Here is a 26,747-nt window from a genome sequence, read left to right as displayed (position 1 = left end):
AGTGAAAAAGATTGAGCTAAATGACATAGATAACAGAATCGTCAATTTACCTGGAGGATAGTTGAAATAAAGAGTGGATAATATCACCTTGGGAGAAAGTATATTGAAAGAAGAGTAGAAGTCTAGGGAGCTCTGATATTAAAGTAACTGGTAGAGAAAGAGGAGGCAGTGAGATAGGTGGATAAGAAGTGTTAGACAGCTACAAGGGTGACCAGTAAAATATTTCACATGGAAGCCAAAGAAGAGGAGAGTAATGAGTTAATAACAATGTCAACTGTCACTGAGAGACCCATTTAAAAAATACTAACAAGTATGTGTCCGTTAGGAAGTCAATGTTGAGCTTAGGAGAAAGGGTTCAATAGAAAGTATGAAGAGAAAGAAGAATGCAGTTACTTGAGGGATCACTAGGAGGTAAATAAGTAGAAACATTAAGCAAAGGTACATTTTATGAGGAATTTGGAAAGGGAAGAGGAAAAGGAGGTTAATAGACCAAGATAAATTTAGTTTGTCTTGTAATTTGGAGGAGGATGGGGTTGGCTTCTGTCTTATATGGACTTTTAGGATGGTATTGGAGAGATACTTATCAGCTTAAGTGATCCCAAGTAAAGACCTGGAGTTAGGTAGAAGATAGGGTCAAGTACCCAAATGAATGGATTAGCTATTTTACATGACTTACTACAATGATTGTTGATTCTAACTATGCGTTAGAATCACCTAGGGAATGTAAAAAAAAAAATTGCCCTACTATTGACCCCACTATCAAGCAAGTAAATAAGAATATTGAGGTTGGGGTTGATTTATAGGTGTTTTAAAATGCTCTACACAGATTTCTGATATTCAGTCTGTGTTGAAACAAGTGATAAGACTTTGGAAATTTTGAGAAAAATCATACCCTGAACATTCTTTCTTTTTTAAATGAAGTAGCATTAAAGTTTTCCTTCTGAGAGTAGTAATCATCACATGGAGTGAGGCCTCAAGGAGAGCAATGGAGGTTAAAAATAAGGTATAAACAAGGACAGAGCTTTTATAAAATAGAAAGAACTGAGCTGGTAGCTACTATCTTTACTGAAACCATAGTTTCAAATTGCAAATTTCTGGGCTTGTGTCTAGATTAATCTGGGGAGAACTGACATTTTTAGATTACATGGAATATCTATTTATTTACATAGATCTATTTAGGTATATAGGTCTATATTTTCTCTCAAAAATATAATTAGAGCTTTACTCAGGCTTTTCTTGTTTCACTATTTTTATTCCTAGATTTTTGAAATTTTATCCTATTAGCAGTGATATTTTAAAAAATTTCAGTTTCTAATTGTTCAGTGCTGATATATTTTTGTACATTGCCCTTGTATTCAGTAACCTTGCTTAATTCACAGATGAAGTCATGTATTTTATCTGGTGAGTCTCTTGAATACTCCACATACATAATTCTGCTATCTACAATGGAAGGAATTGTACTTTATTGAAGTTAAATATGGAGAAAAGTCTAAAAATTAGTTAACTCCCACCTGCTTGGTACTGAATAGCAATAATCATTTTCTGTTTATGCTCACCTTTTTATTATAAAGCTTTTGACCTGCAACATATATTTTGTTCTTAAAATTTATTTGGCAGTCCTTCTCATTCTTCTATTTTGTTTTGACATTTTGTTCCAATTATCAGTTAATCTCTTTTGGAATAGTGATATATTACTTCTATTGTCTTTATATTCTACCCCATATATGGCTCAGACATCAGAATTTAATTTGATGCTGAGCTTAAATGGTTATATTCACTCATTTGTTTATTTCATATTTAATTCAGTAAATTCCTATAAATCTCATATACTATATGTCAGTCTTTTAATAATACAGATATGATGCGAACAAAAATAGATGCATGATCTGTCCATTGTTGAAAGTGGGGTGTTAAGGTCCCTAACTATTATTGTGTTACTGTTGGTTTCTCCTTTTATGGCTGTTAGTATTTGCCTTGTATATTGCGGTGTTCCTATGTTGGGTGCCTGTATGTTTCCAAGTGTTATATCTTCTTGGATTGATCCCTTGATCATTATGTAGTGTCCTTCTTTGTCTCTTGTAACAATCTTTATTTTAAAGTCTATTTTGTCTAATATGAGTATTGCTACTCCATTTGATTTCCATTTGCATGGAATACCTTTTTCCATCCGCTCACTTTCAGTCTGTATGTGTCCCTAGGTCTGAAGTGGGTCTCTTGTAGACAGCATATATATGGGTCTTGTTTTTGTATCCATTCACCCGGTCCGTTTTTTTTGGTGGGAGCATTTAATCAATTTACATTTAAAGTAATTATCCATATGTATAAGGAAACACAGGCCTTAAATGACACATTAGACCAGGTAAACTTAATTGATATTTATAGAGCATTTCATCCAAAAGCAGCAGAATACACATCTTTCCCTTTTGCACATGGATCATTCTCCAGGATTGTTCATGTCCTGGCCCATAAAGAGAGCGTTGGTAAATTTGAGAAGACTGAAATCATATCAAGCCTTTTTTCCAACCACAACACTATGAGATTAGAAATAAATGACAAGAAAGAGAAAACTGTAAAAAACACAAACATGTGGAGGCTAAACAATATGCTACTAAGCAGCCAATGGATCACTGAAGAAATCAAAGAGGAAATTAAAAAATACATAGAGACAAATGAAAATAGAAGCACAATGATCCAGAACCTATGGATGCAGCAAAAACAGTCCTAAGAGGGAAGTTTATAGCAATACAGTATTACCTCAGGAAACAAGAAAAATCTCAAATAAACAACCTAGCTTTACACCTAAAGCAACTAGAGAAAGATAAAGAAGCAAAGCCTAAAGTTAGTAGAAGGAAAGAAATCATAAAGATTAGAGCAGAAATAAATGAAATAGAAATGAAGAAATAAGTGAAATAGAGATGAAGAAAACAATAGCAAAGATCAACGAAACTAAAAGTTCTTTAAAAAGATAAACAAAATTGAGAAACCTTTAACCAGACTCATCAGGAAAGAAAGGGAGAGGACTCAAATCAATAAAATTAGAAATGAAAAAGGAGAAATTACAACTGACACCACATAAATACAAAGGTTCACAAGAAACTACTGCAAGCAACTGTATGGCAATAAAATGAGACAACCTGGAAGAAATTGACAAATTCTTAGAAAGGTGCAACCTCCTAATACTGAACCAGGAAGAAACAGAAAATATGAACAGACCAATCACAAGTACTGAAATTGGAAATATTATTAAAAAATCCCAACAGACAGAAGTCCAGGACTAGATGGCTTTACAGGTGAATTCTATCAAACATTTAGAGAAGAGATAACACCTATCCTTCTCAAACTCTTCCAAAATATAGCAGAGAGAGGAACACTCCCAAACTCATCTATGAGGCCACCATCACCCTGATACCAAACCAGACAAAGATACCACAAAAAAGGAAAATTACAGGCCAATATCACTGATGAATATAGACACAAAAATCCTCAACAAAATACTAGCAATATGAATCCAACAATATATTAAAAGGATCATACAACATAATCAAGTGGGATTTATCCCAGTGATGCAAAGAATTTTCAGTATCCGCAGATCAAACAGCACACCAACAAATTGATACACCACATCAACAAATTGAAGAATAAAAACCATATGATCATCTCAATAGTTGCAGAAAAAGCTTTGGACAAAATTCAACACCCATTTATGATAAAAACTCTCCAGAAAGTGGGCATAGAGGGAACATACCTCAATATAATAAAGGCCATATATGACAGACCTATAGCTAACATCATACTCAGTGGTGAAAAGCTGAAAGCATTTCCTCTAAGATCAGGAACAAGACAAGGATGTCAACTCTTGCCACTTTTATTCAACATAGTTTTGGAAGTCCTAGTTATGGCAGTCAGAGAAGAAAAAGAAATAAAAGGAATACAAATTAGAAAAGAAGTTAAGCTGCCATTGTTTGGAGGTGACATGATACTATACATAAAAAATCCTAAAGACGCTACCAGGGAACTACTAGAGTTCATGAATGAATTTGGTAAAATTGCAGGATACAAAAGTAATACACAGAAATCTGTTGCATTTCTATACACTAACAATGAAATATCAGAAAGAGAAATTCAAGATACAATCCCATTTACCATCGCACCAAAAAGAATAAAATACCTAGGAATAAACCTGCCTAAGGAGACAAAAGACCTCTACTGTGTAAACTATAAGATGCTGATAAAAGGAAACGAAGACAGCACAAACAGATGGAAAGATATATTGTGTTCTTGTATTGGAAGAATCAATATTGTCAAAATGACTATACTATCCAAGGCAATCTACAGATTCAGTGCAATCCCTATCAAATTACCAATGGAATTTTTTGCAGAACTAGAACAAAATATCTTAAAATTTGTATGGAGACACAAAAGACCCAGAATACCAAAGCAGTCTTGAGAAAGAAAAACAAAGCTGGAGGAATCAGGATCCCTGACTTCAGACTATACTACAAAGTTATAGTCATCAAAACAGTATGGTACTGGCACAAAAAATAGAAATATAGAGCAATGGAACAAGACAGAAATCACAGAAATAAACCCATGCACCTATGGTCAATTAATCTGTGACAAAGGAGGCAAGAGTGTACAATGGAGGAAAGTCAGTCTCTTCAGTAAAGTGCTGGGAAAACTGGACAGCTGCATGTAAAAAAAATGAAATTAGAACATTCTTTAACACCATACAGAAAAATAAACTCAAAATGGATTAAAGGCTTAAATGTGATACAGGACACTATAAAACTCTCAGAGGGAAACATAGGCAGAACACTCTCTGACATAAATCAAAGCAATATATTTTTTGATCTGTCTCCCATTGTAATGGAAATAAAAACAAAAATAAATGGGACCTAATTAAACTCAAACACTTTTGCACAGCAAAGGAAACCATAAACAAAATGAAAAAACAACCCACAGAATGAGAGAAAATATTTGCAAATGATGTGACCAAGGGATTAGTCTCCAAAATTTACAAACAGCTCATGAGGCAAACAACCCAATCCAAAAATGTGCAGAAGACCTAAATAGACATTTATCCAAAGAAGACATACAGATGGCCAAGAGGTACATGAAAATATGTTCAACATTGCTAATTATTAGAGAAATGCAAATCAAAACTAAAATGAGATATCACCTCACACCAGTAAGAATGGATATCATCAAAAAATCCACAAACAGTAAATGCTGGAGAGGGTATGGAGAGAAGGGAACCCACCTGCACTGTTGGTGGGAATGTAAATAGGCACAGACACTGCAGAGAACAGTATGGAGAAGGTTCCATAAAAAGCTAAAAATAAAACTACCATATGATCCTGCAATCTCACTTCTGGGCATATGTCTGGAGAAAAACATGGTCCGAATGGATACACGCACCCCAGTGTTCATTGCAGCATTCTTTACAGTAGCCAAGACATGGAAGCAACCTAAATGTCCATCGACAGAGGAATGGATAAAGATGTGGTACATACATGCAATGGAATATTACTCAACCATTAAAAAGAATGAAATAATGCCATTTGTGGCAATGTGGATGGACCTAGAGATTGTCATACTGAGTGAGGTGTAAGTCAGACAGATAAAGTGAAATATTGTATGTTATAACTTATATGTGGAATCTAAAAAGAAAAAAAATACAAATGAACTTATTTACAAAACAGAAACTGACTCACAGACTTAGAGGAAGAACTTATGATTACCTGCAGTGGGGATGGGTGGGGGGCAGGGATAGTTAGGGAGTTTGGCATTGACATGTACACACTGATATATTTAAAATAAATAACGAACAAGAAAAAAACAAGAAAAAGAAATAGATGCAATCCCTGCCGTTATAGAACTTATGAATTAGTGGGAGACAGAGGTTTCAAATACTCACCCAGAAAAAAATCTTTCATCAACCTGTGGCCTCTAAGATCACCCAGGTCCACAACATCCAGGTAGCATAAGGAGAAAAAAAAAATGTGGATGATCTTGTGGGAAGTTTTTATGGGCAAAGCTTGCAATGGTAGTTCACTTCACTGACATTCTATTCACCAGAATTCAGTTACGTAGCCTAACCTAGATGTGAGGAGCATTAGAAAATTTGCCACTGTTGAGAAGCTACCTCCTAGCAATAACTGCACATGTGGAGATGGAACAGGAATTTTGGTGCTTAACTAGTAGTCTCTGCTACATCAAGATGCTAAGATACATGTGCTTCTTATATCTGGATTTTTAGTTTTCCTCAAATTTGGAAATCTTTTGGCCTTTTTATCTTCAAATACTTTTCTATGCTTTCTCCCTTCCCCACGACCTTTTTGGAATTTCAGTATCATTTATGTTAAGGTGCTTCATATTTTCCTACAGCAGAAAAAAAAAATATTTTTAAGTTCTTCTATTCTCTTTGTTTCATTTTGAATACTTTCTATTGCTCTGTCTTCAAGTTTACTGTGTTTTATTCTGTAGTATGTAATCTGCTGTAAGGCCCATTGAGCAATTATTTTTACTTCTAATAATGTATTTTCATCTGAAAGCTTCATTTGGTTATAATTTATATTTTCCTTATCTCACTGTATTCACTGTGTTTACTTTTTCTGTAAAGGGCTATGTAGTAAATATTTTAGGCTTTGCATGTCACATATGTTCTCTATCATATACTTGTCTTTGATTGTGGTTTATTTATCATTTGTTTTTTCAATCCTTTAAAATCATAAAAAATCATTCTTAGCTCTCAGGTGATACCAAAACAGGGCATAGGCTAGATATAGTAAAATACAGTTATATAGTTATCTGTTATATAGTCCTTGTCTGCTAATTCCACCATCTCCATTTTTTGTTCTGTTTCTGTTGACTGATATTTCTCTGGGTAATGGGTCATATTTTTCTGCTTCTTGAGGCGACTAATCATTTTTACTGGGTGTTGAACATTGTGAATTTTAAGTTATTGAGTGTCTGGATTTAGTTGTCTTTGTTTAAAGAATGTTGGACATTCATCTGGTATATAGTGAAGTTACATTTGGTTCAGTTATATTGTTTGAGGTTTGTTTTTAAGTTTTGTTAGGGCAGTTCTAGAGTAAACTTTAGGGATGGTTTAGCTCCTCTTCTGAAGGTGTATCCCTTCTGAATTTGCTACTAAGTACACTGGTTATTTAAAGAGGACCCTCCACTCTAGCTGGAGGAAATTGAAAAATACCCAGCCATGTGTGCTCTCTTGGAGCCATTCAGCTCACAGATCCCTGGACTCTCTTTGCCTGACTTCATGGAATTTTACCCTTTGCATGCATTTGTTAGTATTTAGCAAATACCCAAGGGACCACTATGCAGATTTTGTAAGTTCTTTTTCTTCAGAGCTCCCTTTTCTCTGGAATTCTATCTTACAACTTACAGGCACTTCAAGCTTCCTGCATACTGTCCACTCATCTCAGGGAGAGCATCATGTTCCGTTTATAATCCACTCCTTGATTTATGGTTCTGAAAATGCTTCTAGACAAAAAGCCAGGCAATTATGGGTCTTCCCTCTTTGTTCCTCTTCTTTCTGGGATCACAGTTCTGTATGGCCCTGTCACAGTGTTGGAAAAAAGTTATATTTTTAATTTTTTTTAAAGGAACAGTTGTAAATTTGCTCCTTGTTCTGTCGTGGCTCCTTCTTGATTTAAAGATTTATTTTTTTCTCCAGATCTTTAAATAATTTAAATTATCTTTGAATGAATTTTTTTTATTTGGATATGCTGAGAAGTATTTTAAGTGAATGAAAAAATCCACATATTTATTAGTAACTTTTCTCAGTGCATTAACTTGCCTTGTCATTTCTAAACATGTCTCTAAGGAAGGTAAACATAAACTAAGGTGGGATATTTGCTCAAAAGTATATTTGAGTATTCAGGAATAAACCTTCAGTGCCAAGATGTCGGCCCTGTTATGTTATATTTTGCTCCTTTTCGTGAGGTGTTCATCTGGATAAATGATGAATGTTTGTCTTTGAGTTGTTATAAATCTGTTTCTCAGATGAATTTCATTTCATCTGTCTTAGTATGAAAGAAGCTGAAGGAGCTGGACTAAGAGATTAAGATTATGAGAACCCTTTAGTTTTCCTTCATAATCATCAATGATTTAATTTTCTTTGAAACTTTGAACTTATTTGTTGTGGCTTGATGTGCATTTTAACTACCTGTTGTCAGTTTTCTTCTCTACGAGAAAAGAGTTTCTTCTTACAAAGATGTGTAAGGCTGAACTATTAAATATAAACAAAGCAGCTATGGAAATGGAGCTGCTGCTCTGTATATGTAATATAATAGATCATTAAGGAATGTAATATTAAATAGTTTGTTTAATTAAGAGGTAGACAACAATGATGCCTGTCTTGGGAAGGAACAAAAACCTCACATAGGTGTCAGTTTTACTTGAGTGCTGATGGGATGTTGAGATTTAGCAAGGGAGATTTGCAGAAGAATTTCCCATGATAACATCTGAGATTGGATTGAATGCTTAGCATCTGGAATTGACCAAGTGTACTCATCTTCCACAATTTACAGTTCATTTCTTTTTTTTTTGTAATAAACAAGCCTATTTCCTGTCACTAATCCCCTCCCCCATCCCTAAGCTATTTCGGAAGAAACTAATAGCAGGGCAGAGCACAGTATGAGATCAGTATCTGAAAAGATGTGTTACAGTAAACTTTTAGGTGTGTTTTGAAACTTTTTTTTTTTTTTAAACTGCTGTGTTTTGGGGCAGTTACAATTTATAATACTTTAAATGAGTATGGTCTCATACTCAAAACCAGAACAAGGTCAGGTATTTTCAGTATCTAAATAAGTGTCACAGAAATTAAAAGTAAATAAAATTTAATTTTAGGAAAATAAATTTCTGGAAATTATTAAACATTTTTCTGCTTTAAATACAAATAATTTTATTTTGTCACTTTTTTCCCTGCTCTATACGTCATAAGAGATTAAAGGATATTGTTAAGTTTGTATAAATTTAGTTATTTTAAAGTGTAGAAATAGGAGTATTCAATGATAGATTTATAATATTATAAACAATTAAAATTAGGTTTAATAAAATTTTAAATTTAATAGCTATATATTTTTTATCAGTAGATTTGAGTACATTAAGAATTTAAGAGGGAGTTGTTAGTATTTCCTCCAGGTGATTGGAATAAATCTCAAATCAAATGATTACGTTTTAAAAAATTCTTACTCTCAAAAGACTACATTGCCTTCATTGATTCTATTGGCTGAACTGGTTGTTTCCTTCATGTTTTACAACAGACTGACTGCACCCTTCTTAACATGCAACTTGCCATCATTCAGCCTATGTATTGCATTAAAAAAAAAAAAAAAGCACACCTAAATCCTTACAACCTATACAGATTTTAGAACAAGAGTAGAGAAACCACCAACCTTTTTATATTTCCTGTATGTTAAATAACTACATTTTGAAGCAATCATAACTTCTAGTTAACCTCAAGAGAAGTCTAAGATATTTAATCACATACTCTTTAGGTGAAAAAATACTGTTCTTAAAAATGGGCCTAAGAGGGCTTCCCTGGTGGCGCAGTGGTTGAGAGTCCCCCTGCCGATGCGGGGGACGCGGGTTCGTGCCCCGGTCCGGGAGGATCCCACATGCCGTGGAGCGGCTGGGCCCGTGAGCCATGGCCGCTGGGCCTGCGCGTCCGGAGCATGTGCTCCGCAACGGGAGAGGCCACAGCAGTGAGAGGCCTGCGCACCGCAAAAAAAAAAAAAAAAAAAAAAAAAAAAAAAAAAAAGGGCCTAAGAGAATTATTCTGATTTATTGTGCAGTGATACTATTTATTCCAAAGTTCTTACGAAGACCAAATTAATCTTTTGAAGATATTGAGATAATAATATGCTAAACTACTGAAACGAGAGGTGGTTTATCTTTAGGAAACAATAAAGTATGCAAAAAATTGCCTGGATTCTTGATTCAGCCCCCTAATCTGTATCCTCCTAATTATCTCCTTTCCCTCTCATCTTCATAGAGCAGCCAGAATGTTTTCAAAACTCAAAAACCAATCATGTCATCTCTTTGCTGAAAACCCATCAGTAACTTCCCCCTGTTCTGAATACATCCCATAGTTTTGTCAGAAAGATCCTGCAAGGTCTAGCACCTAGTTGCCTTTCCACCTCATTTGGTACCACTTGGAAGTTGCACATAGATTTTCTTTCAGTTTGGAAAATTTTGGAGAATGCCCATTTCCTCTGGTGAAAGCATAAGTGTACCTACTCCGAACAATTTTCCTTTTCCTCATTAACTATTCACCCTCAGGTTTCTAGTCCATCATCGCTTCCTCAAAGGATCCTTGTTTCTGAATTCTCTAAGGACTGCAAAGCCCCAAACTTACAATGTTGGTACTAAATGCTCCTTCTGCAAACTACCTGACGGAAATGTAATTTTATATGTTTATTTTGTCATTTGTTTAGAGCCTTACTCTCTTCTAGACAGAATGCTCAATGAGGGCAGGTATCGTGCTGACTTTTGATCATCACTGTAGTGTGAGAGACTAATGCAGTTCCTTCTGGTACTCAGTAGGTCTCAATGAATATTTTTTTGAATAGATGACCAAATTAATAAACTTTAAAACTTACAGAAAGTTTATATAAGTAACCAACATGACCCCATGTGTATCTTGAGTATGTTAAAAAATGGTTCTATTTAATAGCCTGTGAACCCTGCCCTTTCTGTGACATGTGGGACAGAAGATATTACAGACAACACTAATCAAACTGGCAAGCCTGGTGGCCAGGACAGAGTGATGCTGAAAGAATAAAAGTTCTATCATTGACAGGATTTGTACCAACTCACTTTGCCCAGAGACCAGGCAATATTACTTAGCAGAGAGCACAGCACTAGATTTAAGGGTTTCATGGCTTGTCCTAATTCTGCCTCTCACTTGTTCTAACTCTGGTATAAAGTAAAAATTTTAATTTAGATAATACATTCTACTATAAGAGTATATAATTACAGAAAATGTATTGTTTTTTTTTAATAAATATTAAAGTAAATCCAGTCTGAATCGCAATACAAACGTTGTAGCATTCAGGTGGACTACCTAGCCAAAATGTTGTATTACTAACATGTACTAAAAGCAAACTTTAGTTTATGATAAAACAATTTTTATCAGATACTGATTCTATGATAGTCTCTGTAGGAATAAAGAGATCAGACAGGAGTGCTGAACAAAGAACTTGATACAGGAATTGGCAAGAGCGTTGGTTTGAACGCTGGAAGATCTCAGTTCCCATCCTTGTTTTCAGCTGCAAGTCAGTCGTGCTTTTAGGTTGAAGACTTTCCCTGGAGTGAATTATTCTGTTAGTTGCTCTCCATCTCATGTGTCAGGAGTTTGGGATGATTTCTCTCTTTTGTGAGCCTAGATTACTTTTTAAAGGAGACCATGCAGAGAAATTGATTTGTTTGCCCTGGAGCTTGGGGGACACTGTATTATTGTTAAGACCATGGCTGAAATATTTAAATGTCTGTTGTAAACTCAGAAGGCTACATTTGGGAAGAAATTGCATTTCCACAGAGGATAAATAAATGGGGCATGTTTTCTTGACCATATGCAGGACTTTTGTGAGGGAGTTCTGGCCTGGAATTGTCTTAGATCCTGCCCAAGAGGCCCACCTAGAAGGATAAGGAGTCATAGTTGGAAAGAGGGTGGAAGGATACCATTCTATACACATGGTATGAGGGAGAAAATAAGCAGCCAGCTAGAGAAACACATTCACGGACAACAAGGGAACTGATTGGGTTACTTCTGAGGGTGCCATGAAAAGGTTCATGAGCAAAATGAACCATCTTTCTTTAATCATCTGCCAGAGCCCTTGGAAACCAGTACCAAATCAGTGCCAAGCAAATAAGATTCATCTCCCCTGATCCTTTCTACTTCCAAATCTAGGATGAATCATAGAGAGCTCAGTGAGCAGGGGTGGATGAAAAGAAATTCTAGGAGGGAAACAGGGAGGAAGAGCCCACTTCACTGCCTCACCTCTGCCCCATCTGCCACAAGCCCAGGGGAGCAAAGAACCTTAACCTAAATGAAATCAGAAGTTTTTGTGAGTATCCAGGACTAGACAAATTAATTGATGGATTGATATTTTTGAATTTTAAAAAGTGGAGGAATTTTTTCTTAATCTGAGTGTGAACTGAAATGTTTCTGCCTGAGATTTTATCTAGAGACAGGGAAGTAAATAGCTCACAGAGCTGGTTTGAATATGTTATATACCAGCTACACTACAAATATATAATAGTGTAACATTTTATTTCTGAAGCAGTGGTCAGCGTTGGTGTTAGTACTGAGAAGACAAAGAGTATAAATAATTTGTGGTTGGGGATTGGGGGCAGCAGGACATTTTCACCAGAGGTTAAAGTTAAGGTATTGAGGGAAGGCATTGTATATTCTGACGAGAAAATTGTAGTAATATATCTCATAGTCTAAACTGGACCACTAGTTCATTCTAATTACTCAACAAACTTAAAAAAATAGAGAGGGCATCATGAAAATAAATATCATATACACAGTAGTGTATGATGAAAATTAAGTATCTTTTAAGAAAAATATTATTTATGCTTTCAATTTATGAATTATGGAGCTAGGTGGGTAAAGAGTGGGACAGAAAGAAACTAATGTTATTTAATGCATACAATATGGTAAGAAAGTTGTTCCCAATACCAAAGCATGTTGCCATTCCATGCCCATTGTGGAGTTAAACAGGATGCTGCCCATCTCTACTTATTAAAGTTACAGATTGTTAGCTATTATATCAAATAATAATTGGTCTTTATAGAGCTAGATATTTCCTCAGACATTTGATTTGAATTGAAGGAATTCCCTGAGTGGCTCAAGACAACAGCATAAATCTTGAGAAGTTTTATTGCACAAATAACCTAGTAACCTGTTGACTGGCCTAAACAATGTTATGACAAGACAAATTTTATAGCTTCAATTTCTTTATAAAGCAAGGAACTTTATCTTATGTTTTAACACTAAACACAAGTGGTCATGTAACCCCTCTGTTGGCATACAACATTGGCCAAAAGTAGACTCATGGATGGATAATCTATGACCCTTATTTGGGAAATGAGAACCATGGGTCCAAATGTAAAGTTAGTAGAAACTTTCCAAATGGAAGAAAAGTATGATTACTTAGAAATAGAAGGTTCTGAGCCACCTATGATATCATAAGTAAATAGTTTCTATTTAACCTAGCATTGATGCCATTGCATTTATAATGTTGTGTATACATAATCATATGAATACCTAGCAAAATATGTTTACATTGTTTGATAGAGTCATAGGAATGTGTTACTAAATATATGTTACTGAATATATTATTGAAGTTACTATATTATTTCTTTCTAATTAAAGTTTCGTAGATATGTGATGTATTCTTATTTAAACTGCATTTCCACAAATGTTTTCAGTAGCTTTTGAAAAATGCCAATGACAGAAACTATATTATATTCTCCCTTACATCATTTATTTGGTATATAACTACATTAAGGAAATAAAAACAAAGCTCAGACATACCATGAACATGCACAAAGTGACTAAAGATTTCCTATTATAGACCTTAAGAATGATTTCGTTTGTTTTACTCGCTTCATCACCTAATCAATGAAAAGAGAATCTTAATTCTGTTATCCTGAGATCTAATTGGAGTATAGATTTTTACTTACTTTCATTGCTGTTTCAATCAATGGTTATAAGATAGTCAAGATAGAATTTGTATTTATATATGTGCTTAAGTTTTTTATGGACTTCTCATTTAATCTCTATTAGTATAATATGCACTTGGTATCACAACATTTGTCCTGTTATTTTTATCCAATAATGTTAACAGAGTTGATTTAATCGTATTTCTCTCATTATCTGAACATCTCATCTTTGTTTTCAACAGCTGAAGATGCATGTGGAGGAACAATGAGAGGATCTAGTGGCGTCATATCAAGCCCTAGTTTTCCTAATGAGTATCATAATAATGCTGATTGCACTTGGACCATTGTAGCAGAGCCTGGGGACACAATTTCACTCATATTTACTGATTTCCAAATGGAAGAAAAATATGATTACTTAGAAATAGAAGGTTCTGAGCCACCTACAATATGGTAAGTAGTTTCTATCAATCTAGCATTGATGTCGTTGCCTGAGGCCAGTTGGGAATCTGAGAAAAACTGTATGTGGGCCTTTAAAGGATTAAATATTTAAAAGAACTAACAGTTACAGGAAAATTATAAGGCGTAGCTGTCAGAGCTGAGGAAGATTTTGGAGATGGGGTACTAATATATAGAATGGAATTTTGAAAGATGAAGCTTTCGATCAGTATTTCTTTATCACTCAATCAATGAAAAATAATGTGATTTTTATCAAAACTTGTATAAGGAAATAAGAGTTGTTCCTACAGTTGTGTTCCTTAGTGTGCCAGTACATACTCTGTGGTTCCTTTCAGATTAATTGAATAGTCTTGGAAGTAATTTGCCTTTGTTTTTATAGAAAGCTCTTTTATGTATCCTGTTATCTGAAGGCAAAAATTAAACACTATGATCTGGGTGAATGTGGTCTGTTTCTTTAGAGACTCAAGGCATGGTCTCATGAAAATTACAGAGTTTTCAGAACATACTTTTAGGATATAGTATTTGTAAAAAGAAAATATTTCTTTATGCTGTTTTAAAAATTTAAATGCACTGATATCATTGAAGTGTAAAGTAGACTCAGTAATTGAAGAATGGTGGGATTAGTGAAATGAAGACATAGGTAAACTCTAGACTAAAAGGGCCTTTTAAACCAGGTAAAATATTTGATAAGAATAGCGGAAATTTATTAAAGGATTTTTATCAAAAGCAATTACATGAAGAGGTTTGCATTTTCAAATGATGATTCTTGCTAAAGTATAGAGATTGATTTGAAGTGGGGCTTGATTAGCTGTAAGAAAATCTCTTAAGAGGTGTTTGTTATAATCCAAGAAAAAATCACGGTAGCTTGTATTAAGATGGTACTGGTGGAGATAAAGAAGTAGAATGAGTTGAGAGATTTTTAGGAGGTATAATGATAAAGACCTCTGTCGTGAATTGAAGAGTGATAAAGAAGGTGGTGATGAAATAAAACATCATTTCTTGCTTGCGTAAATTGGTAAAGGCAGGAGAGATACTCACTGAGTTGGAAAATGTTGAAAGAAGGTCACGTTTGGAATGGGAATGCTATGGTTATTGAGAGATGTTTTACATATATTTAGTTTGAAGTCTCTTTGAGACATGCTGTTAAAGCCATCTAATAGACAACAATATCTACCTATATGATTCAGGAGCTATGAGGAGAAGCATCACTGCTAGTGTAGTTGATGTTGATGGTAATAAAACCAAAAGGCATCAATAACATTGGCTAGACAGAGACAGGATGGAATGAGAAGATAAGAGGGCACTAAGATTGAGTTTGAGCATCAACAGCATATAAGGCCCAGGCTTAGGAGGATGATCCAGCAAAGGAGACTAAGACAGAGAGACAGGAGGAAATCTAAGGGAATAAGCTGTCACACAGGCAAGAAAAGTGTGAAGAAGAAAGAATAAGACAACATTGCAGATTGCTGTTGAAAGGACATTAGGTAAATGTGTGTGTGTGTGTGTGTGTGTGTGTGTGTGTGTGTGTTTTAATACATTCATAGTTGGCTAGACGTCAGCAAAAGTACCAAGTGTTTCTATCAGCTTAATCATACCTTTTTAGGTAAGATGAAAATAAGACACTTAGCTATACCAACTTGATTTTTTGTTTGTTTGTGTTTTCCTCTAACTTTCAGTCCCTCAATACTCAGGTTTATATAACTTTAACTCTACCCATGATAATTTTATGCCTGGGTACAATGAAACTCAGCAGAATACTGGTTTAAAAATGTTAGAGAATTCAAAAACTATTGTTTCATAAATTGCTACTTCTACAGTGTTATATATTTGAGTCATATCAAGGTAGATGATAATGCCATGGATTTTCCAATAACTTTATCTTTTGGTGTAGAAGAGATACCATTAAAAATGAAAAATTTTAAACTTGCAACATATTTGATTACTAGACGGAAATTAGAAAACACTGTTTCTTGGCACCTGTTCCTTTGTTACCACTGCATTCTAGAAACCAAGTCTAACACATTTACTTTAGGGATCATAACATACCCATTTATGTTCATATAGTTACTTTCTCTTTTCAGATTAAACATTCTTAGTAATAATTTGTTTGTTTATCATCTAAACGAACATCTCTTTGAATGTTTCCAAGTTTCTGGAACTTATGCAGCTTATTCAATGATAGTATCAGATCTACAAATTGCTTTTCTCTCCCTTTTCTCATTAAATGACACTGGACCACTTTATTTATTTCCCCCTTCCTCAGGAAGAAAACAGCAACTAAGAAATTAATTGTTTTACTGTCCTTTTAAATTAGTGTTACCATGAATATTTAGATAGACTTGTTAAATTCCTTGTTGTAAAATATAAACACCAGCAAGGTCATTTGGTGCTTTTTAAGAAAATGATACAAATACCAAAGCTATGTTATATTTTTGTAAATGGCAATTGAGAGATAAATGTCAATAAATAATACTGTCTGTAGTCACTTAAATGTAATAAAACAGCATTCCTTTTAATTGTATTAATTATAGAATTGATGTATAAAATGATCTGTGAATAATTAAAACTTTAAATCTAATCCTGGCTCTCTAATCCCTTTAAATTTTTAATGTTCTCATATCTTTTTAAACATATAGTCATCAGAATGAGACATTTTATTTCAGGTGGCATCACATTGGTTCTTTCTTATGAGTATGCATTGCTCATATAATATTTTCATCCTTAATAGAACTGAAAAGATAAATGAGAACAGGGGACCCATTTACATTATTTTGATTAAAATTACAGACGATTCCTTGATTACAGGCCCTTCACTGAGGAACTGGGAACTTGGCACTGGCTACTATGCATTTTTATTTTGTTCTGGAAGTTCAGGCAGTGAAGCAGGGCTTACTGTAACCTGTGTTTGACTTTGGCAACAGGGAATAAATCAGCCCAGTAATTGTGCTGCACAGAGAATATTAAGTTAGCCAATGCCTCTCTTATAAGCTGTATATGCTAAATCATTAAGTTCTTGTTTATTAAACAACAGTCAGCAGCACCATTGCATGATCCAACAGGGATGGAAGATCTACTCAGTCATTACTGGATGGCAGAATTTTATGAGGCCTGTTGAATATTAGCTGATTCCATTGCAGTGAAATGAAAAATAATATAGCATAAAGAAGCTTGAGTTCTAGTTTTAGCTTTGACTCTTTGTGGATAGATGAAACTGGGTAAGTTGTGTCACCTCCCTAGATCTCAGGTTCTTTGTCTGTAACATCTAAGGCTTCTCTCAACTCTAATATTGTTTGGCATTATCTGCTTAGGTGCTATGGCAGGGTCAAGGAGGTGGAAAATAACTAGGTGCTGCCTAATTTACAAAGCATTTGAATGGAGAGTTAGATTAGATACTCTTTAAAATTGTTTTGAAACTTAATTGTTTTGGGTTGTTACTAGAAATCTATTCATTCAGTGTTCATTCAGCAATTACTTATTAGATACCTACTACATAGCAGCTATTGTTCTAAATGCATCAGTGAGCAAAGTTGCAGAGAGGCTTGCTCCTGTAGAACTTATGCCCTATGATGGGAAAAAAGGCTCTAAAAAACAATCAATATAAATAAAGTAATAACACACTCTGTTCAGAGAGTGATAAGAACAGGTGGAGTAGGGCAAGAGAGGTCAGGAGAGCAGTAGTAGGGTGATGGGTGTGTAGGTTACTTAATTGATAAGTTGAGATTTGAGCAGTCTGGACACAAGTAAGATAGTTAGCTAAACAATGAGCATTCCAGGCAGAAATGATATCTAGGACAAAATATATAATCTTGAGTGTGCCTCATTGTGCTTAAGGAACATCTAGGAGGTCATTGTGACTACAAAAGTATTGACATGGGTGAAAATAGTAGAAGCAAAAGAGAATTAATGGAGCCCAGATAAAGACCTATATTTGGCTTTTAGGTGAAATATGAAGTCATTAAAGTGATTGGACTTAGTTTTTAAAGAATCACTCTGTGGAAGAAACTATAGAGAAGAAAGGTAGAAAAATGGATATTACTTGCAGTAATCTAGGTAAAATGTTATAATTTTTAGGATGAGGAAATAGCAGTGGTGATGAGAAATTGTTAGGTTTTTCAAGATAAAGTTAAGAGAATTTCCTAACTGATGGTGAAGCTCAAGGAAAAGAAGGAGCAAGGACAGCTCTAAGGCTTTTGGCCTGAAGAACTCAGGACATGAAATAGCCATTAATTAATATTGAGAAGGCTGTTGATAAAACATTTTTGGAGGGGCTTCCCTGGTGGCGCAGTGGTTGAGAGTCCGCCTGCCGATGTAGGAGACACGGGTTCGTGCCCTGGTCCGGGAGGATCCCACATGCCGCGGAGCAACTAAGCCCGTGAGCCATGGCCGCTGGGCCTGCGCGTCCGGAGCCTGTGCTCCACAACGGGAGAGGCCACAACAGTGAGAGGCCCGCATACCGCAAAAAAAAAAATAAAAACATTTTTGGAGAGATGCTCCAGAGCTTAATTTTGGACATTTGAAGTTTGAGATGGCTAATAAACATTCTGATGAAGATTTCAAGGAGGCAGTTGGCTTTACAAGTCTTAGTGCAGAATTAAAGGTGTGGGATAAAGATCTAAATTTGGAAGTCTAGAAAGGGAAGTGATTATTAAATTAAAAAAAAAAAAAAAACAAGAGAGAAAAAAGACTAAGAACTGAGTCCTGGACACCCCAACATGAAAACCACAACAAAGCTAGGAGGAACTGGTCAGAGTTTGAAAAGGATAATTAATAAGATAGGAGGAAAACCGAGACTGTGGTTTCCTAAAAGCCAAATGAAAGTATATCAAGGAGAAGGAACTGATGAACTGTGTCAAATACTGATGATAAGCCAGTAAGATGAGCTCTGAAATTGATCATTGGATTTAGTAATATGGAGGTCATTGATTACTGTGATGAAAGGAGTTTTGTCGGTGACAGTCTTATTGGAGTGGTTTTGAGAGAGAATTGGAAAATAAAACTTGTCGGCCATTAGTATAAATAAGCCTTTCAGGGATGTTTGTAACCAAAGGTGAACAAAGAAATCGGGCAATTGCTGAAGGAAGGAGTCAAGAGATTTCTTTTTTTAAAAAATTTTTGGTTTGTTTGTTAAACTGGGATAGGTAAAACCCTGTGTTCACACTGGTGGGAATGATCTGCTAAAGTGCAAAAAATTGGTGATGGAGAGAGTGGGGAGACTTGCTGTAATAAAGTGAAGAAGTGGAGATAGTGAAACTAATCTTTCCTTTTAAAAATCTGCTTGTGAAAGGAAGGAAGGAGGAAAAAATAGCAGTAACTAGAGAGTGAGGTAGACCATGAAAATGAAGATTAAAAGGTCAAGTGAGGGATGATTCCACAGCAGAGGTTATAAGGAATTTAACCAATTTGGAAGCCCTGCACATAGAAATGAAAGATCAAAGGCTTGTAATCGAAGACCACAAGGAATGAGTGATTGAGTATCACAGACAGTAATAAAGAATTGTATAATAATTGTAATTTTTTAGGTTGGATGACAGTACAGATGTGAACAATAATAGAAAGATCAGGAAGACCCATTAATATATTTTAACCAGAAAGGAAATGAGTTCATTTTGTAAGGTGTAAGGTTGAGGCGTCAGCAGAATTTCCACAGAGCATGTACCCCCCAGAATTTGGTAATATATAACATAATTCTGACAGATAGAGATTGAGGTAGGAATAAGAATTTGGCATAGTTATTCCTACTCTCCTAATAGTTTAAAATCTCTACAGTATCTAAAAAAATGGAGTATTGGATAAAATCAAGGGAATTAACACATTTATCAAAATCAGAATACTAGCAAAAACATACTCAGATCATATAACATAGGAAGACCTGTTTAATTATATTCAAATTAAGAATAAAAGAAAGTATATAGTGTATTTTATTTGAACTATGTATGCATATTTATTTATATTTATTAGGTAGTTTAAATAATGCTAACTACCTAATATTTAGATTTGAGCTGATAAATTTTTCCATCATAGGCTAACTCCCATTGAAAGCTAGTTCCTCCTTGTGTACACTAGATCCTATCCTTTCTCACTTACCTGAGGAGTGTTATGCCCACAATTTTAATTCACTCTACACCATCAATTTTTGCTCCCTGATTAATTACTCTTTAACTAGATGTAACTTGGTTTGTCCCATCATTTCTTTAGAACTGCCTTTTCCAAAATGACCAATGATATCTGAATTCCTACTTTAATACTTATGTTACTTGATTTATTTGCAACATTTGAATGATCATTTCCTCAAGAACATCCATCTCCTTTGTTACTATGAAGTCCTTTTACCCTTTCTTATTCCTTACTGACTATATCTTTCAGAATCTTTTTGAGTGGATTTTCTTTCTTTATCCTTTCTGTGTGTTCCCGCATTTGTCCAACGTTTGTCTGGTTTTCTCTCTCTCTTTTTCTGTTCACTCTACTTTGTAATTTGCATAAATTTCCATGGCTTAAGTGATCTTAAGACTTCGCAATTTTTCTGATGTTCATGATTATTGGTTGTCTTACTTTGTATCTGGTTGTATACATATTGTTACTAAAATAACAGAATCTTAAGGACAGCTTGGATCTCAAGTTATACATAATATCTAGAACTTTACATTGTACACCTTAGGTATTTCGTATATATTCGTGAAATAAATAAATGATTTTTACCCTTTATAAAAAGGATATCAGGTGACCATCTGTTTTTACCTCTTTTACCCAGTGATTACACTTGATTTAATAAAGCCATATGCATTAGTATGGATTAAGTTCAACTGTAAAAGAAAATTAAAGTAAAAAACACCAACAGGCTTGAGTGAGATGCAAGTTTTTATTTTGTTTTGTATTTTTAAATGTAAAGTTTGGACATAGGTGTACAAGACAGTTGTGGAAACCCCTTATATCAAATACTTAGGATCCTTTTATATTACTATTCTATTTGTAGGTGGCCTTCATTCCAAAGATCATATCATGTCCAGACTACATCCATTTAGTTTACAGTCTAGACAGCAGGAAGAAGGAAAGGGGAAGGGAAGGGCCAAAGGGTATTCATCATTAAACTGTCTCTTAAACAAGGTTCTAGTTGCTGCCCTGCATTTTCTATTTCATTTTCTACTATTTCTGCTTGTACTCATTGGCCAAAATTTTCTTACATGGCCACTTGGCTGGAAGAGACACAAGGAAGTATAACTCTTCTTCTAGGTGGCCATTGCTCAGCTAAAAACCTATTATGAAAGAAAAGGAGAACTATTAGGATATAACTAAAAAACTTCCACACTGTTTTTACTGATGCAGTCCCTCCAGAGAAAATATATATTCCTTAGTATTTTACATATAATACAACTATCTGTGGGTCCGTATTGATATGTATTGATACAGATAGGTATGTATATGTGTGTATATATATATATATATATGTTATATACAAATACATAAATCAGATATACATATATGTGGTATATTATCTTTCATATATATGGAATATATATATTATTATATATGCTAATAGTTTCAAATTTAGCAGTATTTCTCAAACGGTGTTTTTGTAATATCTACATCAGAATTGCCTGTAGCATTTGTAAAGTGCGGATTTCCGAGCTCCCACACAAATGTATTCATTTACATTCTATAGGCATGAAATTAGTAACTGCAAACTAGATGATTTCAATCAATTGCTGTAGCAAATAAAGCAGTAAGTTTGATTTTATCAATATTGCAACTCTGTCATATAACTGTCCTATAAGCCATCCCACAAGAGCTGAAATATTTCTTAGTACTCAAAAAGCTGAAGGTCAAATTAACATGATATATCAGGCTATTTAACTAATTCTATAATGCATACACATATGTATATGGTATGAATTTATGTAATGGATAGCACAAAGACTGTGCTAGTGAATCAACAATTGTCCAACTAAATAAGATAAATTAATTAGAGGTAACTGGCTATAATATTCATTCTACAAAGTAAATATTATAGATACTAATCCTATCAAACAGGTGTTCCTGTTTACTACCTTATTTCTGACAGTTATTAGACTAAAACATGCAATGAAGCTATGGTTCATGCATATTATTACTAATGCATAACAGTAATTTGGTTAAATATCTATCACGATTCCATAATTTTGAATTAACCTTTTTGTTGTTGTGATGAGAGCATTTAACATGAGATCTACCTTCTTAACAAAATTTTAAGTGTACAATACATTGTTGTTAACTATAGGCACAATATTGTTACAGCAGAAGTCTAGAGCTTATCCATCTTGTATAACTGAAACTTTAAATCCAGTGAATAGCAACTCCCCATTTCCCCTTCCCCCCATCCACTGGCAAATACCATTATGCTTTCTGTTTCTATGAGTTTAACTATTTTAGCTATCTCATGTAAGTGTAATCATGCAGTATTTGTCTTTCTGTGGCTGGCTTATTTCACTTAGCATAATGTCCTCAAGGTTCATCCATGTTGTTGAATATGGCAAGATTTCCTTCTTTTCTAAGGCTGAATATTATTTCTTTATATGTATATGCTACATTTTCCTTATCCATTCTTCCAACATGGTTGCTTCTCTTTAGACAAATTAAATAGAGTAGTCATAAAATGATGAGAGCCAGAGGGATTTTAAGGATCCGACTGCTCAGTGTTCCCCTTTGAGGGGAACGAATCTTGAGGCTCAATGTGTCTGTTGAAAATTCAAGATGAAAATTAAGATCTCCTAATGCTTGCTGCAGTGTATTTTTTTACAAAAGTACTTCTTGTTAGGCATACAGCCAGGGCTTTCTTAAAACTATATATGTATATCAGCAAAACATTTTGAAAACCTGAAACTTTGACGTATAAATAGCACAGTATGGATTAATGTTTTTAAATATAGCCTGAAGTTGACATTGTATATTGGACTGATACTTAAATATAAGTTTGCTTCAAAGAGTTAGAAATTGTAGATATCTGAGAATCCCGAGTATGGTTAATTTACCATTTTTACTACAATTAAATATAGTTTTTCTGTCTTAAGGACAACCTGTTTGACAGTGCAGCAAGAAGAGTTAAGAATATATGTAAGTCTTGCTTATCCATTGAAAAAAGAATTACATAATAGATGAAACCAGAATTAACACAAATAACAGCTGACTACTGAGAGAAGCATTTTGAAAGGTTTCTAAACAGACCACTTCCATGTAAATGCAAAGTATTTCCTCTGTGACTTTTTAGGTTGAAAAAAATTAGTTGTTAGATTAAAACATCATTGTTTGATGTAAAACCAATTGTATATATATAAAATAAAAATACAAATTTCATGTATTATATATAATTGTTTATGACAAATTTGAAGTTATCCTTCTAATTATTAGTGTGTACACTAATTATTATTAGTGATGTTTTTATACCTTTAAGAAACAGACTTTGCATTCATTGTTCCATCTTAATTAAGTAAATTGCATTTTTAATGCAAGTACAGAAGTAAACGAATACTACTTCTGTTTTTAAATTTAAGAAACTCATTTACTTATATATAATATTTTAATTAAGGAATGCACTCATCAAAAATATGTTTCAACTTCAAAGAGAAAAAATGTCTGCATTAAAGTTTATGACTGTAGTGACCAGAAATCGAGATACATTCTTTCTGTGATTTTTATTTTTTCCCCTGACGAAAAAAAGTCATGTCTGATTCCACTTTTTTTAATCTCATGTGATTTTTCAAAAAGACTGGAAAACTGTACAGATCTCTAAGGTTAAACCAAAGCTCTAGTATGTGAAATACATGACTAATTTTATGATCTTATTTAATTCATAAAAATCAAACACCACTTGTTTGTCACTATTATTCATAAGGAAGTCCCAATATGCACTTTTCATAATTCCTTGCTCTCTTCGTCTCCTCTCTAATAAAGTATTCCCTATAGTATTACCTAGATAAGTATTACTTAGAGCCACTACAACTCTGAAACTCCACTGTTCTTGCTTACTCCCTTCATCTGTTTTGTTTTTTAATTTCATCAGAAACTCTAGTGCTTGTCATATTCATTTGATTCATTTTTCTGCAATATATTAACTTGTACATTAACCTTAGCCAGGGACACCACTCCATTTTGAAAGGAGAAAAGTGTGAAAGAACAGGTGTGTCTGCAGTGAACATTGTGGTACATGACTCTTTTTGAATTATGGTTTTCTCAGGGTAAATGCCCAGTAGTGGGATTGCTGGGTCTTATGGTAGTTCTATTTTTAGTTTTCTAAGGAACCTCCATACTGTTCTCCATAGTGGCTGTATCAGTTTACATTCCCACCAACAGTGCAAGAGGGTTTTTGTTTTTAGACTTTTTGATGATGGCCATTCTGACTGGTATAAATGAGGTGATACCTCATTGTAGTTTTGAGTTGCATTTCTCTAACGATTAGTGATGTTGAGCATCCTTTCATGTGTTTGTTGACCATCTGTATATCTTCTCTGGAGAAATATCTATTTAGGTCTTCTGCCCATGTTTGGATTGGGTTGTTTGTATTTTAGGTATTGAGCTTCATGTGCTGCTTGTAAATTTTGGAGATTAATCCTTTGTCAGTTGCTTTGTTTGCAAATATTTCCTCCCATTCTGAGGGTTGTCTTTTCATCTTGATAATGTTTTCCTTTGCTGTGCAAAAGCTTTTAAGTTTCATTAGGTCCCATTTGTTTATTTTTGTTTTCATTTCCATTATTCTAGGAGGTGGGTCAAAAAGGATCTTGCTGTGATTTATATCATAGAGTGTTCTGCCTATGTTTTCCTCTAAGAGTTTGATAGTGTCTGGCCTTACATTTAGGTCTTTAATCCATTTCAAGTTTATTTCTGTGTATGGTGTTAGGGAGTGTTCTAATTTCCTTCTTTTACATGTAGCTGTCCAGTTTGCCCAGCACCATTTATTGAAGAGGCTGTCTTTTCTCCATTTTATATTCTTGCCTCCTTTATCAAAAATAAGGTGATCATATGTACGTGGGTTTATCTCTGAGCTTTCTATCCTGTTCCATTGATCTGTATTTTTGTTTTGTTCCAGTACCATACTGTCTTGAATTACTGTAGCTTTGTAGTATAGTCTGAAGTCCGGGAGCCTGATTCCTCCAGCTCCGTTTTTCTTTCTCAAGATTGCTTTGGCTATTTGGGGTCTTTTGTGTTTCCATACGAATTGTGAAAATTTTTGTTCTAGTTCTGTGAAAAATGCCATTGGTAGTTTGATAGGGATTGCATTGAATCCGTAGATTGCTTTGGGTAGTATAGTCATTTTCACAGTGTTGCAGCACACTGTTTTTTAATCCATGAATTTTATCTGTAAGTTGGTATAAACCATTTATTCTTGAGAGCTTGCAAAAAATGATAAATGCTAATTAAGAGTCTAAAAATCTGTCTAGTATGGTATAATATAAAGTTTTAATGATATATAGGTTTTTATGTAGTGGTATGTTTCTAATACACAAATATCTTAGATTATTTTATGAACTATGAAATATATCATATTTGTTCATTTTAACAGGACATTTTTCTGAGTGATTTCATTCTAGTTAAAGTGGAACTGTAATTCCTGACTTGCCATTGCTTTTGTAAGTTACCTTCCATAGTTCTTTTCTCCTTTAACATAATAATTTTCATAAAACTAGCCTATGCCTAAATTGATTAAATCCACTTATACAGAAAATAGTGTTGTGACCCTCAAAAAATGTTACAGGCAAATTTTTATACCAAAAGTGCTTTTATAGCATAGATTCCAAAGTAATAATTAGTAAACTCATATAGAATTACTTACATACAACCTACAACATAAAAGTTAAATGTTAAAACCTATTTTGAACTCACTTCTGATTGAGCAGTGAAAGACTGTTCATAAATCATACTTTTATGCAGTGCCCCTCTCTGCTTCAATGACTGTAGTCGTTTTGCTGAACACTCATTTTCTGTTCAACATAACTTTATTTAACATATTTTAAATATACTCAACAGTCATAATGATTAGAAAACATAGATATTTTCTTTTTCTTTGTTTGTTTGGGTTTGTTTCCTGGATTAAGCACAGAACAGTAGACAGAATGAATCTTACAAACTGATACGGATTTTTCAATTCAAGAGAAGGCAGATGGCAGACTCTTGGGAGATGCTGCACAGTCAAATTACAAAGGGTATAATAAAGGATGTCATGGAGACTTTAGCCATATTTGCACTATTCTCCATAAGAATGATAATTTTAATAGTATTTAGTATCTCCTATGTTTGAAAATAATAGGTACTTAAATTTTTTTTATTGACATATAGTTTATTTGCAATATTGTATTAGTTTCAGGTGTACAGCAAAGTGATTCAGATATATACATGTGTATATATATGTGTGTATATATATACATATATATTCTTTTTCAGAGTCTTTTCCATTATAGGTTATTACAAGATTTTGAATATAGTTCCCTGTACTATACAGTAAGTCCTTGTTTTTTTTAATCTATTTTATATAAAATAGTGTGTAACTCTTATCTGAAACTTGTAATTGATCCCTTCCCCGTTGGTAACATATGATTGTTTTATATGTTTGTGAGTCTGTTTTATAAATAAGT

General features: G+C 34.0%; 1 protein-coding gene across 7 annotated transcripts in view; it reads left to right on the top strand.

Moving 5' to 3' along the window:
* CSMD3 (CUB and Sushi multiple domains 3) overlaps positions 1–26,747 on the top strand; it is a 1,102,347-nt gene that overhangs the window by 310,642 nt on the left and 764,958 nt on the right. For all 7 annotated transcript variants that reach the window (XM_059042775.2, XM_067017123.1, XM_067017122.1 and 4 more), the window contains one exon: positions 13,938–14,145. In XM_059042775.2, the coding sequence (XP_058898758.1) occupies positions 13,938–14,145 (208 nt within the window). The remainder of the gene's footprint in view (positions 1–13,937; positions 14,146–26,747) is intronic.

Source organism: Kogia breviceps, chromosome 17 (assembly GCF_026419965.1).
Source record: "Kogia breviceps isolate mKogBre1 chromosome 17, mKogBre1 haplotype 1, whole genome shotgun sequence".
Taxonomy (NCBI): Eukaryota; Metazoa; Chordata; class Mammalia; order Artiodactyla; family Physeteridae; genus Kogia; species Kogia breviceps.
This window is presented reverse-complemented; position numbering and strand designations above follow the sequence as displayed.